The sequence below is a fragment of the Corythoichthys intestinalis genome, chromosome 9 (assembly GCF_030265065.1).
Source record: "Corythoichthys intestinalis isolate RoL2023-P3 chromosome 9, ASM3026506v1, whole genome shotgun sequence".
Lineage (NCBI taxonomy): Eukaryota > Metazoa > Chordata > Actinopteri > Syngnathiformes > Syngnathidae > Corythoichthys > Corythoichthys intestinalis.
Genome location: NC_080403.1, coordinates 2,625,639 through 2,645,046, shown reverse-complemented (window position 1 = coordinate 2,645,046; position 19,408 = coordinate 2,625,639). Strand labels below are relative to the sequence as shown.

The 19,408-nt window shown below is 40.8% G+C and overlaps 2 protein-coding genes across 6 annotated transcripts in view; one reads left to right on the top strand and one right to left on the bottom strand.

Moving 5' to 3' along the window:
- Positions 1–17,270, bottom strand: part of kcnab2a (potassium voltage-gated channel subfamily A regulatory beta subunit 2a) — a 289,080-nt gene extending 271,810 nt beyond the window's left edge. For 2 of the 5 annotated variants that reach the window (XM_057846281.1, XM_057846286.1), the window contains exon 1: positions 17,162–17,260. The gene's annotated coding sequence lies outside the window, so the exon portion shown is untranslated. Of the gene's footprint in view, positions 1–3,127; positions 3,376–17,161 lie in introns of those variants that run through there. The other 3 variants (XM_057846284.1, XM_057846285.1, XM_057846283.1) reach the window with 3 other exon arrangements.
- On the top strand, positions 14,623–15,781 carry LOC130921535 (proline-rich protein 2-like). Its single transcript, XM_057845557.1, has 3 exons — positions 14,623–14,703; positions 14,753–14,895; positions 15,289–15,781. Exons 1-3 carry the CDS (start codon positions 14,623–14,625, stop codon positions 15,779–15,781), a joined length of 717 nt encoding a protein of 238 aa, XP_057701540.1.
- Positions 17,271–19,408: the final 2,138 nt, after the last annotated feature.

Below are 19,408 nucleotides of genomic sequence, written 5' to 3'. Positions count from 1 at the left end.
GTCGGGTTTTCATTTGAGCAAGGACTAATACCACAATACTGATACAGTGGTAGCTCGACATAAAAATCGCATCGACATAAAAACCTTTGCACATCCTACGAAAAATTTGACTCATCATTTGTCTCAACATACGACGACATGTTCGAAATACGACGATTTATGGCAGCGTTACAATTTCATTATTTTCGCCGCAAGACAGAGGTGAGACAAATCAACGTGTCCCAAGAAGGTTAGTGCAGGTGGTGAAAAACGTATGACGCTTACCATTGAAATTAAGAAGGAAATGATAGAAAAATACAGTATGAGCGTTGTGTGCGTGTGAGTGAACTGGCTACACAACGCGACTCACCAGTCCCCCTAACCCGTCAACAACAGCAGAACATGAAAAGTGAAAGTAAAAACTTCCCACTCTACCGCAACTCTCTCTCTTAACAGTCATACGATGCGTTCAGGAACACCACATAATACACAACCGCCACATTAGAACCCGACTTGTTACATTAATCCTTCAACATCGGACGTGTCAGCAGCAACAAGTTTACGCGTATCATAACCTCGCCAGGCTGTAATTACGTCAGCCACATCACCACTAGTTGGTTTCATTTGAAATTGCGGAAGTTGAGGTCCAAGCCCGTTTTTATTTGAAGTCAATCAACCAAATTAAATGGGAGATAATGTCATTTGAGTTTTATAGTTTTATGTCCTTCATGAAAATAAGTATTTGAACACCCTGCTTTTGGAAGTTCTCCCACTTAGAAAACAGGAGTCTAAAATTTTTATCTTGGGTGCATTTCCACTGTGAGAGGGATAATTTAAAAAGAAAAAGCTAGAAATCGCATTGCATGATTTTTAAACAATTTATTTGTGTGGTACAGCTATAAATAAGTATTTGAACACCTGTCTATCAGCTACAATTCTGACCCTGAAAGACATGTTAGTCCACGTATTAAAAGGTCCACCCCCACTCCATGTATTATCCTGAATCAGATGCACTTGTTTGAGGTCGATAGTTGCATAAAGACACCTGTTCACCCCATACAGTCATTAAGATTTAAACTTGTAACATGGCCAAGACAAAAGAGCTGTCCAAACGCACCAGAGACAAAATTTTCCACCTCCACAAGGATGGAAAGGGCTATGGAGCAATTGCCAAACAGCTCGGTGAAATAAGGTCCACTGTTGGAGCAATCATTAGAAAATGGAAAAAGCTAAACAGGACGGTCAATCTCAATCGGAGTGGAGCCTCATGTAAGTTATCACCTCGTGGGGTCTCAATGATCCTAAGAAAAGTGAGGAATCAGCCCATAACTACACGACAGGAATTGGTCAATGACCTGAAAAGAGCTGGGACCACCGTTTCCAAGGTTACTGTTAGTAATACACAAAGACGTCAGGGTTTGAAAGCATTCATGGCACGGAAGGTTCCTCTGCTTAAACCAGCACATGTCAAGGCCCGTCTTAAGTTTGCCTATGACCATTTGGATGATGCAGAGGAACTTTTTGATCATAATTCCACAACCGTGTTTGAAGGAAGAAGAATGAGTACTATCCCAAGAACATCATCCCTACTGTGAAGCATGGGGGTGGTAGCATCATGCTTTCGGGGTGTTTTTCTGTGCACTGTATAAAAGAGAGGATGACTGGAGCCCTGTATTGTGAGTTAATGGGGAACGACCTACTTCCCTCAGTCAGAGCCTTGAAGATGGGTCTTCCAACATGACAATGACCAGAAGCACACAGCCAGAAAAACCAAGCAGTGGCTCCGAAAGAAGCATATCAAGGTTCTAGCATGGCTTAGCCTGTCTCCCGACCTAAACCCAATAGGAAACCTTTGGAGGGAGCTCAAACTCTGTTTCTCTGTCTCAGCGACAGCCCAGAAACCTGACTGATGGATAGGCCAAGATCCCTCCTGCAGTGTGTGCAAAGCTAATCAAAAACTAAAGGAAACGTTTGACCTCTGCAATTGAAAACAAAAGCTACTGTACCAAATATTAGCATTTGTTTTCTCAGGTGTTGAAATACTTATTTGCAGCTGTATCACACATATAAATCGTTCAAAAAAAAATCATACATTGTGATTTCTGGATTTATTTATTTATTTTTAAGATTCTCTCTTTCACAGTGAGACATGCATATAAGATGAAAATTTCAGACTCTCTCAATGATTTCTAAGTGGGAGAACTTGCAAAATAGCAGGGTGTTCAAATACTTATTTTCTTCACTGTAGATGTGTGTGTTCGAGAAACATTGATTGTATATATGCATGTGCAAGTATGTCTATGTGTATATACACTACCATTCAAAGGTTTGGGGTCACTCATGACCCCAAACTTTTAAACAGTAGTGTATAATGCTTTGATAAGGTGACGGGTTCAATACCTAACCTCACAAAGAGAGATCCTTCAAACCTGTTTTGTGTTAAATAATACATACTATATACATATTTTTTTCACTATTTTACACTGTCTACTGCTGTGCTTCTCAATTCTTTTCTGTACTCCACCCCCAACTCTCTGCGGCCATTGTAAGTATAATATCATTTGTCTATGAAATTATTATTATACTGTAAGTAAAGGTCTGCATAGCATAGTGTCCTTGTTAATATTGAAAAGTAATAGTAATCAGCTTACAATAAAGTACATTATAACTTTATTAATATCGTTTAGTTTGTAACAGAAAAGACAAAGCACATCATTTTGCCTGAATTTAAAAAAAAAAAAAAAACTCTCATCCAAACTGTAAAAATACACTCAACGTACATTTTTTGACCATTTGATACTGAAAAATAACATGTAATAAAATCAATAAATAATAATAAATTCAAATTGATTAGCAACATTAACTCTAGGGGTGTGCAATCTTAGGCACCCCAAGATTCGATTCGATTTCGATTTAGGGTGGTACGATCCGATTTTTGAACAATGATCGCGATTATCAATTTATCATGCAGTACTGATTAATAAAGTAGCCAAACAAATTTATGTCCATTATTTATTTTAAATATCCTTGAAAATTGAAATACATGTTAGCGAATTAGCTGATTAGCTTAGCGCTCAGCGCTAACTATTAACATCTCAAAAACAACAACAATAAAGGCTTAACAGTACAAGACGGTTCATGTACTCACCTCTTATAAACGCAGAGAGGTCATAGCAACGCACTCAAGACATTTGTCAATTGAAATGCCTTAAAACTACTGCAGGACAGTAGGAAAGACAAGGAGCAACGAACTATCTCTCTTCCCCTCTCAGTCTAAAAAATAACTTTTGCACCTTGCCTGTCTCATACAGAAATTTATTTTCCAGTCTTATAAAAAGGAGTAAATCTCTCATCCAGTAACTGGGAGCATCCATCATAACGTTGTGCGTGCGTCCGTTAACGGTGTCCGGGCGGCAGATGTGTCTTGAATTTCGTTCTGCAACGAGTGGCTGTCATAAAGTTATCAGTGAAAATCATCGTTTTTGAACCTTTATGCATCGTAATCGAATCGTCACGTGTCGAATCGCGATGCATGTAATAATCGATTTTTTGGAACTCCTCTAATTAACTCATGAATTCAATATGCAAAACAATTTGAATGAAAAAACAAAAATTCATAAAACAAAAACGGCATTGTTACTGAACAGAGGGACAGTTTTTATTTTTGCTGCAGGCAGTATCAACTCCTTTGCTATGTTTTGGGCTTATTTTGTACTGAGCAACCTCGTATGCCGCCTAATACGATGTTAACAGTGCTCGCTGGTTTACTGACAACAACACTGACAAAGCGGGACGATTGTTGGCAATATTTGGCACGTTTTCGCTGAAAAAAAAAAAAAAAAAAAACGGTTAGGATTCGGGGTGACCAAGAAAAACTGTTTGGTCACACTGCTTTTCAGGAGGGAGCGTGAGAGGGTGAACGAGCATGAAACAGAATTTATTTATTTATTTATTTTTTTTCATTAAACACCCGATCCACCCGATTCCGATCCGCTGAAAAATGGCACGATGTGCTCGATTTCCGATTATGTGATCGGATCGGGACGTCTATAATGAATACAATCTGGTCATAGTGAGTCAACCAAAGTCTTCCCAAACAGAGCTATTCGAGTCTAGTGAAAATTATTCTAGTTTTGATATCGCAAACCCACCCGCGACGCCCCCCAAAAAATCACGATGTCAGTTTTTTCCAATATCGCCCAAGTCTCTAGGATGTATAATTGGTCACTTGCCGTTAGGAGGCGGAGTTTGCAAAAGGTCAATTCGGTGATAACGTTTGTAAAATATATTTTGTCTATATTTTCAAAAAATGCGGGATTGGTACAGTATCGGTATCCGCTGATACTAGCCAAAGTAGTAGTGGAATCAGTATCAGGAGCCAAAAGTATCGAAGCGAGGAGTCTTCCAAAATATCCCCTGCGCATTCAAAGGGAATACTGTAGAGGGACTCGACAACATCATCTGTTTATTTATGTATTTATTTATATATTCAAATATCTTCTTTGACCTGCAGAATGGTTAAACTGAACACCTTTTCATGCTGGAACAGTTTCACTGTGTCACAGGGCAGTTGGAAATACAATGTCATCTCAATGATACTGCATTTAAATTGCTTGCGCAAGGAAAGGTGATCAACTCTGGAGATCCAGTCACCGAATTGCTGACTATTTAATGGACATTGTAGTTACTTTAATCATAAACATGTTTTTGAGAAGCCCTTTCATGATTACGTGTAGAAAGTTTGTTCAAGGCCAGGAGGTGGATAGAGATACGCAGACAATTCTGCAAGCCCTGATCTGCAGGATCAGTATCAGGGAAGATTTGGTTACGTGGAAAAAGGGCACAATCCAGGGTCAAACTCTCGTCACCATAAAACCCTTCATTAACTGTACTGCCAATGTTTCAAGTACAAAGTAACAGTCTATACACTGACATTTTTGGGGCAAAAAAATAATAATAAAATAAAAACAAAAAAACCTTTACTAGTGCTCAATCTGCTTAAATAATTTCATTTAACAGATACCACAATCATAATAATTTATGCAAATATACATTATACTGTCAACCGATATGGAATTTTCAAATGCTGATCCCGAAAACTAAAAAAAAATTTCAGCCGATTGCCAATATTCAGAGGAAATATACTTTTTTTTTTTTAGCACAGATTCTGAAAGGCAATTTAAGAAAAAAAATGCTGCAACAGCTTCAAATATACAATGACCAGTGACTTAAAGGATTAATTCAGTCTTGTGCTACCAGTGTTGCCGCCTCACTCGGCAATTTATTAAAAATGTTCACATTACGTCCATCATTCTTGACCTCACAAGGGCTCCTGGTATATGTAGTCTTTCGAGGTGCTTTCTGTTTTGAAAAAGGACAAAAAAATGATGGAAATATGGACATAAAGACATGGTCAATGCAATGTTTAATGCTTATTTATGAGTGCAATAAAACTATAAAAATCAAATGACATTATTTCCCGTTTTACTTGGTCGATTGACTTCAAGTAAAAATGGGCGTCGACCATAACTTCCGCACTTTCAAATGAGACCAACCAGCGGCACGTGGGTAACGTAATTACAGCATGAGGAGGCTTCAAAGATGATATGCGTAAAGGGTTAATTAGAGTCACGTTGTAATGGTTTGTTTTGAAGTGAAGTGTTGAATTTAGCGGGAGTTTACATGGCGACTCTGCAACACCAAGACGCAATGACTGTTGCGGAGTGGCCTCCCATTCATATGGTACCGGCGAAGACGGATGGCAAAGACGCAAACCTTGGAATCCTGCCTCCAAAGAGGAAGGATTCAATTGCGGGGGTTGAGGAGGGGCTTGCTCCGCATGCATAACAAAAGCTCCCTCATACACGTCACATTGGGCATGCGCAGCGGTGCTACTAAACATTAAAAACAGCAAATATGGTGTAACGTCGGCTTTAATTTACTGTTTTATAATATTTTTGATTTAAATGTGTTGAACGTTTCCATTTTTGCTTCTTTTGGAGCAAAAGAAAAATGCCATTGCTTGGAGTGGGCGGGTATGTTGTCTTCCGCGCTGAGGAGGTTGTTGGGGTCAAAGACCATCATTTGCTGTTGCCTTGTAAATCTGCACTGCCCCCTTGGGCCTGGCATGAATACTATAACGGTTTGATGCGGAATTGCGAAATTGGTCGAATGGAGACGGAACCGTATAGATGCAAACATGAAATTTTTCGTCTTCTCGGAGAGTCATCATGTAACCGGTCCCTTAGTTTTATTTATTTGGGTGGATACACTGCCCTCTGGTGGCAACAGTGAATATGACATAACACATCTAACATGGCTGAATCCAGCTGCTCCGTGTTAAGACCAACATAAGGTATGTTTTTGTTTGTACTAATATGTTTGTTTATACATTTGCTATATAGTTTAGAAGTATAATTATCAGTTTTTTGTGGGAATATGTGTTTGAACAATTGGTTCAGAGCATTGTCAAAAAAAAAACATTTTATAGCATTTAAGCTAGCAGACTTCTGCTTTGCAAGTTACCCAATTGTTCTTTTGTAGAGCTGTCCAGTCGAGTCGACGTCATAGATGACGTAAATGCGCTGACGAGCACAACATCCCGTCGACAGTTAATGAAGGGTTAAAAAAATATATGCGTGGAAATTTGAGAATGTCGGACATTCAGTATGCAAGCAGGGAAAACGGCACAAAGACAAAAAAGCGCACTAGAGGTGCCAAAGCATTGACTTATTTCAACGAAACAAAGGAGGGTACATTCTTGTGTCCTGTCTCTTCAATGCAAAGCTTAGCTGCATGTCGGCCATGAATGAAGACCTAAAGCGCCGTCATCCAGTTGTAATTTTAGAAGATGACAGGGGGCAAAAAGCTGGCAGATCGTAAGTCCATCTAACCATCTAATGACATGTTCTATTGAAGTTGCTAAGCGTGTCGCGATTTGCAATGAATCCATTTATCGCACGGTAAATTCTATGGCTGCGTTTTATTGCCGCGTGAATGCATACATTTGTGCGTATGTGTTGATGGCATACGAGACTCCAGTTTCTTTCACAGATGTTTATTGGTCATTTCACAGATGTTTATTGGTCATCAACACGCCGTAGAATATATACAAAATTAGGAAACATCTATAATGAACACTGTAAATGTTAGCAATGCTACATTGAGGTTAATGAGGAAAAAAAGACAACCTACTTAAGCCTGCTATAAAACATTGGCAGTCTTCTCCAAAACGCAAACTTGCGGTTAAAAGGTGAAACTTCAAACATGAAAAATCCCTGATTAACAACATTTGCAAATTTTAAAAAATGGGGGAAAAATTGATTATTGACACCACATGCAATGACGAAAAGTGCTTTTTGTGCGGAGTGTAAAGCTTACGGTTAGCGGTTTAGCGAACGTACTTCCGGTGAACATTTCAAAAATAAAAGCATGTCATGTTCATCATATAAATAATGATTTCTGGAGTTAATCCCACATACATCAAAATTCAGATTCTACACTAAGAAAAGCTTTAAAATGACACCCTTTATGAAAAATGTGATTGGCAATCAATGAATATAATACTATTATATATACATTGTAATAGTATACTATAATATAAATGCTCGATATTTGTTTTAAGAATTGTTTTGAATCATGTTGGAAAGGCGAGGTCAGTGTTCTGAATCTGTTTACATTCCATTCTTTTGCACAAGTTAATGCTATCAGCATTTGACCTCATTATTTATTTGTGATTTATTATTGTTATTTATGTGTTTATTTGTACATTCATATAGAATTTAGGTGTTCCAAAATGTTTTTGTGAATTAATAAGAGTCAACAAAAATGTCATTACTAAATTAGTAAAAAATTAAAAAATATTAGATTAGTCGACTAATCTCAAAAATAGTCGGCTGACTAATTGGGAGAAATTTTGTCGTTTAGGACAGCCCTAGTTGTAAAAGGAGACCCTTTGAGTAGGGTAAAAGCAAAAATAAAACCAACCACAGTTTGTAGTTTAAAATGACACATTATCAAAAGATACAACTTTTATTTATATTGTACATACACCCTGAAAGACCAGGAGTGTAACGATACATCGATTTGGATCGATATATCAATCATGATGTATCATGATCACAATGAAGACAAAAATGAGCAGGTAGCATGTCAACCTCACAGTTCTGAGATCACAGGTTCAAGCTCAGTCTCTGGGCTTCCTGTTTGCAGTTTGCATGTGTTAAAATTGTGGTAAAACACCAGTAACAAGTTTGCGGCTCACCACAATCAAAATGTAAACGTTTGATGAAATCACATTCACTTATGAATTGCCAATTGCCTTTTCAAACAGCTAATGAATGGCGCAAGCCTATGCTTCTTCGCTTGCAAGCTAAAGGAAAGTAGGTGATATCATCAGGAAACGCCAAGCGATTCTCTAATTGCATCATTAGCTAAAGCCATGACTCAGTCACAGTGACTTTTACACCGTCTCTCCCGCCCCTTCCAGAAAGAGGGAGACAAGCCTGCAGCTCTTCCCTGTATGACTGCTCAAGCAGAATAATTCTAACATGTTGTGTGCAACAGTGCCAAATGTTAACATTCCAGAAATATCCAACTGAAAACGATAGCACTCAAACTTAGTATTTATGCTTTATCAATCAATATAGGTCACAAAGCTATCATTGAGCACAAAGCTGGGCCTCGACCTGTAGTTGCAATTCATGAGCATCACGATGGTGCAGTGTTAAAATTAGAACCCGCTGCCTTAAATTATAAGCCCAGCGGGCAGCCAGCCTCCCCATCCCTATTTGACTGTGTCTGGTGATACGGTTGAAAGCTGATATATGAACAAACCTGTATCAACTGCCATTCATTGCACCGACATTTCCTGACTTGTGTAGTTTCTCGGCTATGAATAAGGTGAGTATTTGGCTTTCACTGTTGGCAGTTTAAACTAGGTACGACAGGATAAAAAAGTCAAATAGCTTTATTATGTGAATTAGAATCATATTTTGAGTCGATTCGACTATATACAAAAAAGCGCAGATGACGAGAAATTAGTCTTTTAATCCGCCGTTTGGCAACGCGGCACGTCTACCATTATAGGGCTCTAGCGTCCCCAACGGGAGGATGACGTCAGCAGGGTCATGGTTTCATCTGATTTAGAATTCAGCCCACTGGGGGGGAGTTATTCAGAACGAGGAAAATGTCACGAAGAGAGCCGCAAAATGTCATTGTATCAGTCTCTTTACTCCAATATTTTTAAAGGATATTCTTTATATCGAACTATTTTTCCCCAATCACTAAATAAATGATATGGTCATGACAAATAACAGTCTTGTGCTACACAGAATATAAAATAATAAAAAATTAGGACTGTCAAAATGATTGCGTTAACGGGCGGTAATTAATTTTCTTAATTAATCACATTAAAATATTTGACGCAATTAACGCACATACCCCGCTCAAACAGATTAAAATGAAAGAGTGTAATGACGGCTTGTTACTTGTTTTTTGGTGTTTGGCGCCCTCTGCTGGTGCTCGGGTCCAATTGATTTTATGGCGTTCAGCACCATGAGTAAGAGGTGTAATTATTGACATCAACAATGGCGAGCTATTAGTTTTTTTATTTTTGATTGAAAATTTTACAAATTTTAATGAAACAAAAACATTAAGAGGGGTTTTAATATAAAATTTCTATAACTTCTACTAACATTTATCTTTTAAGAACAACAAGTCTTTCCATCCATGGATCGTTTTAAGAGAATGTTAATAATGTTAATATCATCTTGTTGATTTATTGTTACAATAAACTAATACAGTACTTATGTACCGTATGTTGAATGTATATATCCGTCTTGTATATTCCATTCCAACAATAATTTACAGAAAAATATGGCATATTTTAGAGATGGTTTGAATTGAGATTAATTACGATTAATTAATTTTTAAGCTGTAATTAACTCGATTAAAAATTTTAATCGTTTGACAGCCCTAATAAAAATGCGTTAATACAGTACGACATGGCAAAATTACTCCATAATGGTCAAAACTGTCGACTTCACCCTTACTGTCGCACCTCCCGAATGATATTTAATGCCACCGTAGTTAGTCCGGCTTTTTTCATTTCAACTGTCACGGCTTCGGAGAATGTAATCAAACCAAGGGGCCTGACAGCTAGTAGACATGCTAACCCGAACCGAGTGACGTCTCAAAGTCTTATTTTCGCTTTTCGGAGTGAAAAATCCCACAAAACTAGCCCGGATCATGTCACACAGCGGCGGCGTTGTCGATTGTCTTCACCGATTAGCAACACGCCTGGCGGCAAGCAATTTACAACTCTGCAGACTTGAGAGCTCACCGGGGAAGCAGCTGGAGAGTAATCGCAGTAATCGCGGCCATTTTTAACACAAAGAGCCTGACGGGGTTGAAAATTTGACAGAACATCGGGCACATGAAGAGGGCAATAAGTCGAGTATAGAGGGGCATGTGCAAACAAGCCGCCGGTCATCGGCCGAGTGGCATTCTCGGTGGACAATCAGCCACAAATTGCAAGCCACCTCCGTATTAAAACGTATGATCCTAGTATTTAACATAATAAAAAATATAATTTTTACTCTTTCTCGTAAGTCCAATGGTCTCTTGATTATCGGACTTGTTTGGCCAATCTCTGCAGTGAACTTTTTGAAACTCAAAAGGGCTTACATGCCTCTCCCTGGGGAAGCAACAATTTTCTGCAGCCGTTTGGCTGGCGTGATGCGAAAAATAAACGAATTAATCCGCAAAATCAGCATGCTATAGAGCAAAGCTGTATTGTGACGTCACATTCGCGGAAGAGAAAAAAAAATAAATACATTGTTAACGACCGCAATCTGGCCTGTGCCTCTGGACTAATCTGATTAAAGATTTGCATCTCTAATGGTTGGCCCCTAATACTGGGATGTCTGCATACCTATAGCAGCCCAGCGTCAGTCAACGTAAACAGTAACGTTAGCTGCTGTTGGTTGTGTGATGCGGGCGGCTACGTCTTTGGACAGCTTTTTTACGGGGAAAGTACACCTGCCGAGCCAGAAGAGGAGCCACCAACCAAACCAATTCTGCAAAATATGTGGTGAAAAGCTAGCAACCGAAGCAATAAAAGCAATGCACTGAGAGATCGTACCTCGTGGCGAACTGTATTGCTAAAGCCAAGAAACCTTTTACGATTGGAGAAGAACTCATTATGGCTCCTTTCACACTAGACATGTACAATATATCATTTGAATTTCGCCATCACTATGTGCGCATACGCAATAGTCCTATCGCAGGATGTGCGATTATTTCTATTATTATTTTTTGGACACATAAACTTTTGCTTTGCTTCATAAAAGCAGCAAGTGTGCCGAGACATGACTTAAAGAATCCCTTTTACAGTATATAAAGCATTCTTTATCGTTCACAGATAAACCCCCTTAGCCTGGATTAAACGGTATTATCAGAAAACAATCATGTATTGCTGTTTTGCGATTTTTTTGCACTTACAGTTTGTAAATAAATAAATACAATCCAAGTAAATTGAGCCACCTAAATCTATAATGCAACAATAAAAAATTAAAGAAACTAAGATAATATTTTTATAATGAAGAAAATGAAAATTTAAAGAAAAAAAAAAAAGAAAAAAATTAAGAATACAAGGATAAAAGAGAAACAAGGAAGAAACTCAGGAAAACCAAAGCCCATATCACACTGGTACGTGGTGCAAAAAAGGTTTGGGACCATTGGGCTGTAGTGCAGTATAATCTTAACAACAGTTCATATGGATGAAGTTGTGCTGAGAAAAAAATATACCATGATTTAAAAATAATAATAATCATAAACATTGTGAGCAGTTGCTCACAATGTTACTCATTGAGTATTCTTTTCGACGAATACTTTTTCTTTTCTTTCTTTTTTTTTTTTTTTTAAACCTGTCCTGTTCAGCTGTTTGACAAGGAGAATGGAAGTCTAAGTGTCCTTTTGGTCTGACCAATTTTAATGTTTCACATTGAGAGTATGACATACTCACATTGTGATCATTCAACATACCTTGTTTATTATCACAAAGCAGCAAACAGGAAGGGGTTATGGGGGAACAGAAGAAAAGATGAACAAGAAAAGAAAGGAAAGAAAAACAGCAAGAAGACATACATTGAACGCCTACACTAACTATTAGAGCTGGGAATCTTTGGACACCTAACGATTCGATTACGATTACGATTCAGAGGCTCCGATTCGATTATAAAACGATTATTGATGCACCCCCTCTTTTTTTTTTTTTTTTTTATTTATTTTTTTTTTTTTTTAATGTTTTGTAGATTAGTTCTAAAATTGTTCAAAAATACTCTCACGCTAAACCAAACTACTATTTCAGTATCAAGTTAACATATAACAGTAAACAAATATACAAAAATAACAGTAAATAAAAAACTCCAGTCCCCATTCTGTATCGGCAGCTTTAAACTACATTCAATTAATTTAATGTTGTGAATCAACCATTAAAGTTGTTAAAATTGCTCCCGTTATTCCATAATTTCCCTTTTGTCTACTTTCGACATGGGAAAGTTTTAAAACTATTTTAAAGATAGATTCAAGTCAATATTTTACCGATTTAGGTGTATTTTAGATAAAAAGTTAATTAGGTTCGCTTGGAAGGTTCGCTACAACAGCCTTGCAGGGAAGTGTACTGCTTTAAGATGGCGGCCGTTTACTAACGCCCGCATCTAGCTTTTTGTAGATGTGCTGCTAACGCTACCGAATCTATATTGCATCTAGTCCTATATAAATGATATCTACCGTAACATTATGTGGATGTACTTTGTAGCAGCTTTTCGGCAGCAGTCAGGTATTTTGTTGTGTTTTTTTATCTCGTGGCATGAGTTGAGCTAGAGCCGTGAGTTGAGCATTGGCATTACCCGAGGGGCCGGGTAATGACAAGCATGATGTTTAGCTACTCTCGCTCCGTTTCGAAGACCGCACGGCGCGTTGAGTGTGTTGTAATTCCGCTTTACTTGGCATATTTCAATAATCGGAATTTGGATGTTTGTGAATCGTTCTCGAATCTTCCACGGCCAAATCGCGAATAATCTAAGAATCAGAAATTTTGCACACCTCTACTAACTATGAATATGTTGGTGCTATCGTCAGCTAGATGTATTTTCGGTTGACACCATGTGGGGGGCCTGTTTACCAGGTCCACCACCTGGTACCACCAAGAAGGTGAGGGGGAGTCTATAAGCTAAGTGATTGGGAGGGGTGGAGTGTACACAAATCAGCTCTGTGAGCTAGAAACCAGTAATTGTATGAATCCCTTGTGAGTGTAAACCCGTCAGCAACCAACCCTACGTCACCCCATCGCCAATCCCAGCACCGGGGCACCCCACCCGAGCGCGACCAATCACATCCAGCCATGCGCGAGCACCACCAAACACACGACAGCCACGCAGACCTGAGGAGACGCCGAGCGGGTGCCACCCCAGGGCCACGGCCTGCACCCAGCCAGCCCGGGGAGGGAGGGCGGGCCAGCGCAGCCCATCCCTCCACCCGCAGCCCAGCATAGGAGCCATCGTCACCCCCCACCGGGATCCAGGGAGGTCCCCCGCGCCCCCATCAACCTGCCTTCAGGGATGGGACGAGGGGACGCACCACCAACCCCATGCTCACTAGAGGTGTGCAAAATTTCCGATTCTTAGATTATTCGCGATTCGGCCGTGGAAGATTCGAGAATGATTCACAAACATCCAAATTCCGATTATTGAAATATGCCAAGTAAAGCGGAAGTACAACACACTCAGCGCGCCGCGCGGTCAATGAGGAACGGAGCGAGAGTAGCTAAACATCATGCTTCTCATTACCCGGCCCCTCGGGTAATGCCAATGCTCAACTCACGGCTCTAGCTCAACTCATGCCACGAGATAAAAAAACACAACAACATACCGACTGCTGCCGAAAAGCTGCTACAAAGTAGCATAATGTTATGGTAGATCTCATATATATAGGACTAGATGCAATATGGATTCGGTAGCGTTAGCAGCTCACCTACAAAAAGCTAGATGCGGGCGTTAATAAACGGCCGCCATCTTAAAGCAGTACACCTCCCTGCAAGGCTGTCATAGCGAACCTTCCAAGCAAACCTAATTAACTTTTTATCTAAAATACTCCTAAATCGGTAAAATATTGACTTGAATCTATAAAATAGTTTTAAAACTTTCACATGTCGAAAGTAGACAAAAGGGAAATTATGGAATAACGGGAGCAATTTTAACAACTTTAACGGTTGATTCACAACATTAAATTAATTGAATGTAGTTTAAAGCTGCTGATACAGAATGGGAACTGGAGTTTTTTTTATTTACTGTTATTTTTGTATATTTGTTTACTGCTATATGTTAACTTGATACTGAAATAGTTGTTTGATTTAGCCTGAAAGTATTTTTGAACAATTTTATTAAAAAAAAAAAAAAAAAAAAAAAAAAAAAAAGGGAGGGGGGTGCATCAATAATCGTTTTATAATTGAATCGGAGCCTCTGAATCGTAATCGTAATCGAATCGTTAGGTGCCCAAAGATTCCCAGCTCTAATGCTCACCCCTACCCCTGTCCGCCCAACCGGCCCACAAGCCGCAGCCCCCCAACCGGCACAGCACGCCATGGGACCCCCCAAAGGCCCACCAAGCCCAGGGCAGGGCAGGGTGCCCAGCCGGATCAGGCGACACCCAGCCGATACACGGGTGTCCAGCCAGCGACCCGCGACGGAGCGCAGGGCGGATACCCGGGCAGAGAAGAGAGGGGACCGCTGAAGCAAGCGGACGCGAGGAGCCGCCGTGGGGGCGACGCGAGATCGGAGCCCCGACCTCCCCCCAATACCCGCAGTCGGCAGCCCAGGCAGAGGGAAGGCCACCACCCGGGAGCCACGCCACAGAGTAAAAGTGTGGGACCCACCACCCTATTACTATGGCTGCCAGGTCCCCGGCTGGCAGCCATTACCCAGCACCGTGATGGGATTAAGTGGGGAGGGTAGTGCAATGTATGCATTAAAATGGGAGAGCTTGGCTTGGGGCAGTGGGACCTCTGCATGGAATTTCTACCCAGGCGCCCGTCCCACCGCCCTTTGCCGGAGCTCCCCCATGGAGTAAGATGTGTGTGGGCGTTAAAAAAGGTGCGGGAATGGCTGGGCCTGCCGTGAGGAGGTAACCGTGAGCACCCCCCCCAACAGGTCCCATCAATCCCACAATCTTGGTGTGTGATACATCAAAATCAGGGGGGAGCCGGGCTGTGATTGTATGGCCCCGTCCCAACTCTCCCCGTGAATTAAGAGGTAGGCTCCCGCAGGCGTGGCCCCGTCCGCCAGAGCCACTGGCCGGACGGCGGGAGAATCGCCAGAGCCCCGATCAACCCCCACCCCAGACCACCCAGGACACACCCGCATCGGCCCACCACTCCCCCCCGGCCGCCCGAGCACCCACCCCGCACAGTCGCTACGCCAAGCGCCTGAGACCATGGGATATCCACTCAAGGGACAGCAAGCGCCACCCAAGGCCCCATGGGCCCCAAGAGGCCCCGACGCCATCCCCGCTGACAGGAGGGCAGCGGCAGCCGCCGCGGTCCAGCGAGACAGACAGGGCCGGAGACAGGCCAAGGGGGCAGATGCGCGACCCCCCCCAACCCACCCTCGTGCCAGGAGGGGTGCGCGGTATGACACCAGGGAGCACCTCCCTGGTACCCGGTGCAAGGAGACGCAGCTCTGGCCGGGCCAAACCGGGAGGGAACTGTGGCAGCAGCATACCCCCGACCCCCAATACTTTTTAACTTGTTCTTGAGTACATTTTTGGGTGACTTCTTTTATTTGAGTAATATTATTTAGAAGTAATACTACTCATAATTAAAATTTTGGGCTACTCTACCCACCTCTGATAAGTCTATTTCAAGACTCAAATGGCTTATAACACAGTCAAAATTTCAAAATTTATTTAGCTATAATATTATACATTTTGTACAGAAAATGAGTAAACAGTGGGGCACCAGTGGGCTTCTCTACTACCAGGCTTTGCAAATTTTCTAGGGTAAGCCCTGGTGTTATATCGTCAGACGGGGCAGGACCCCGATCCAGTCGAGCCGACTGAGCACAACTGGTACCTACACTGATTAACCATCTCTATTCTGAGCAGTTTACCTCAAAAACATTAGACTGACAATTCAAATTATAAATTAAATTTTAAAAAATTAACATAATTTTTAAATCAAATGAATTTCATTGAATAAAAATAATTAATTTAAGTTGAATTTATTTATTTTATTTTATTTTTTATTTTATTTTTTTTTTTTACCTCAATCAAATACCTTACTAACGTTAATTTTCACTGGAGTATCCCTTTAAGAAGGCTTGCTATGTGGATGACCTCGAGATGGTCAGACTAACAAAGCTGCAGCGAGGAGTAAGACTTCCAGAAGAAGGCACGAAGGGTGTATTTGACTTATTCTTTGAAGTGAAAAACTAGTAGTTTGGAATTTAAATCAATCTTTTGTAAAGCCAGTCCTGGAAGTTTTCTGACCCACTTGCAATTCATCCTTTGGTAGTCATTTTTTGAGACACCTTGTGTGCAATTCATCCTTTGGCCGTCATCCCTAGTTTTGTTGCAACATCGGGGATTTTCTGCAGTGCTGCATTCGCGTGCAACGCGTTGTTCCGTTGTCAAGGTGACGTTTGAACTGGCCACCTGGCTTCTCCGCAGTTCGGAGCCTGGACATCTCCCGGAGCTGACGTCTCCGCGTCAGCTCGCATCTGCACGATAACTATCCCGGCGGTAACGCACGACATTCGGGGGGAGAGTGGGGTATCACGTCCAAAGCGTAGTTTCACGGACGTGGATGCCACCTCGGGCTTCCCGTTTACGCTCCGTCTGCCCACATCTGATCTAATCAGAGGATGTAAAACCATGATGGTGGAGCCAAATTGAAACCACAAGGCAAGCTAATCACAAAATAGTAAAGCTATAATGGTTCACTGACCAACAGTTTTTCGTTTAAACAGGCGTTACTTGTTCACAGCTGGCGAAGAGTGACAAGACTATTGCGGCTACCGTGATTAACCACCGCAAATTCAAGCGTCTGGCCCACACTGTCTTCCAACGGAGATACATAAACACGAATACACTCAGCCCATCAATAAATTGACTTGAATATTCTTACCGTTGGCGAAATTCTTCCCCTTCGGCTTTATCTTTCCTGTGTGATGAGGAGCGTGTGGTTTGTGTTGCTCTCTTGACACAACTACCACGCGTTGTGAAGAGCCCCGCCCCATTAAGGCTAAAAGTAAGATCTTATTGGTCATTGCGAATAAGGCTGCAGCCGCAGCGAAGCTCGCCATTGGTCGGGCTTCCACGTCGGTCTATTCGGATTGCGCTTCCCGCGTTTCTCAGTGGTGCCCCACAATACGTTGCGTTCTGTAGTCTATATTTAGGCGTAAACAGCCAGTGGTCCAATGCAGGCCATAAACAACTCATGGCATGGTGACCTCGAGTGAGCAGAGGGTAATTGTTTTAATGCTGCAATAACAAAAAGTGAAATCAGAAGCAGGTAGGCCTACCAATTTAATTTAGGCACCAACATCATTGAAATCCTGATATGATATTTAGGTTTTCAAGAATAAAGGTATTGTATTCATACGATGCAATTAATCCCGCTCAATTATCAACAATACGGAAACTATGGAAAACCAGGAGTGCCAAAGTTAAAAAAAAAAAAAAAAAAAAAAAAAAAAAAAAAAAGGAATAAATCCATAAAATGAAATAAATGAAAATATAAAAGTATATTTTGTCAATTACTTTTACTTTTTGACATTGAAAATCACAAACGGACAAACCAATTACAATTTTTGGCATTGACTTTTACTTTTATTCATTGGGTAACAGAAAGAAAAACTGGCAATTTTCTTTTTTGCCTTTCCTATTTCACACGCCATTGTCTTTGCCTTTGCTTTTACCGAAAGGAATGGTCTTTCAACGGTGCTTAATTTGTAAATCATAAGGTGCCGGAACGCAAAGTACATATGACAGCGCATGGATGACGACATGAGCACAGGTCCCGGAACATACGCAAAAAACGGTGCTGAAAACAAAATGCAAATGTCCACTAGCCATGCTGTGGGACTTTTCTTTTTTCTTTCTTTTCTTTGTGCTTTTCTGACTCGTTTAGAACCATCTTCCTTCTTTTTGAAAAAAAAGACAGTATATGCAACTGTCTTTTTGGCATGTTGAAATACCATTTGATCCTGGCTGCTTGCTCCCCAGATGCCGCAAAGTTTTTTTTTTTCTTATGATAATAATAAGTGTTATAACACATTTTATTTGAAGGTGCCTTTCTGGCACTCAAGGTCACTGTACAATCATTTAAAAAACAATTAGACAAAGACTAAAAACAGTAAAAATAATTAAGTATAGAACGTTTAAAACAATAAAAACACTAATACATGAAAATAATTAGCAGAGCAGTAAAACACAAAGAAATCAGGGAGTATTGTGGATATGCGAGTCTGAACAGGTGAGTTTTGAGTTTGGGTTGAAAAAACGGGGCGTGAGTCTGTGTCCCTGTGTTCCTTATGTCAGGGGCGTGATTTGTTGGTCCAGCTTTTCACTGCATCAACAAATCTCTGACTCTTTCAAATGACGTTAAATTTTCATAAACAACATGCAATTATCGGGATTTGTTCTGTAAATGAATTTATGCATATTATTATTTCATTTTATACTGTAATGTCCGTAACTATGTGGAATATTCTGATATGTTTTCCGAGGCACCCTGAAGTGCACGCAACGTTACTGTTGTTTTGGGCACGTGATGCGGGAGTGAGCTGGAGGCACAGCCTGCCAAGAGCCCCAAGCTGTTTTTGTGCTGTTAGCTCCATGTGTTAGTAAAGAAAGTTGTCAGCACGTCGTGTGTTCAATACCTTTCTCAACAAAAAGCTCAAAACAAGACACTATTCACGGTCCTTTTAAGAGACGCTGGGACTGGAGGGGGAGACGGGCGAGAAGCAAAAGTTCGCGGTTGAATGTGGCGGCTGTCCGCTGTTATTTTGTTTATTGTTTTCTTATTGTTGCCACAATAAAATTGAGAAAGCCATCAACGACTTCTCTCCTTCTTTCCCCCCCAACGTTTTTATATTATAATAATTATTATTATTTTCTTTGCACGAGAGGTGCCAGATCTGCCCAAATTAGTCCCGGTACACAGGGAGGCCAAAATCAAGAGGTGCCGGATCTTGTTCCGACACGATCCGGCTCAAATTAACCCGTCTGTCACTCAAATGATATTGGGACGGACTTTCCGATCAGGAAAAGGTTCGCATCGACTTCATAATATATTGATGGGACACAGGGCGCGTGGCCGATTAACAAGGAGCCTATCTTTTTTACGTTGAAAAGTCTTGTGAATAAATGC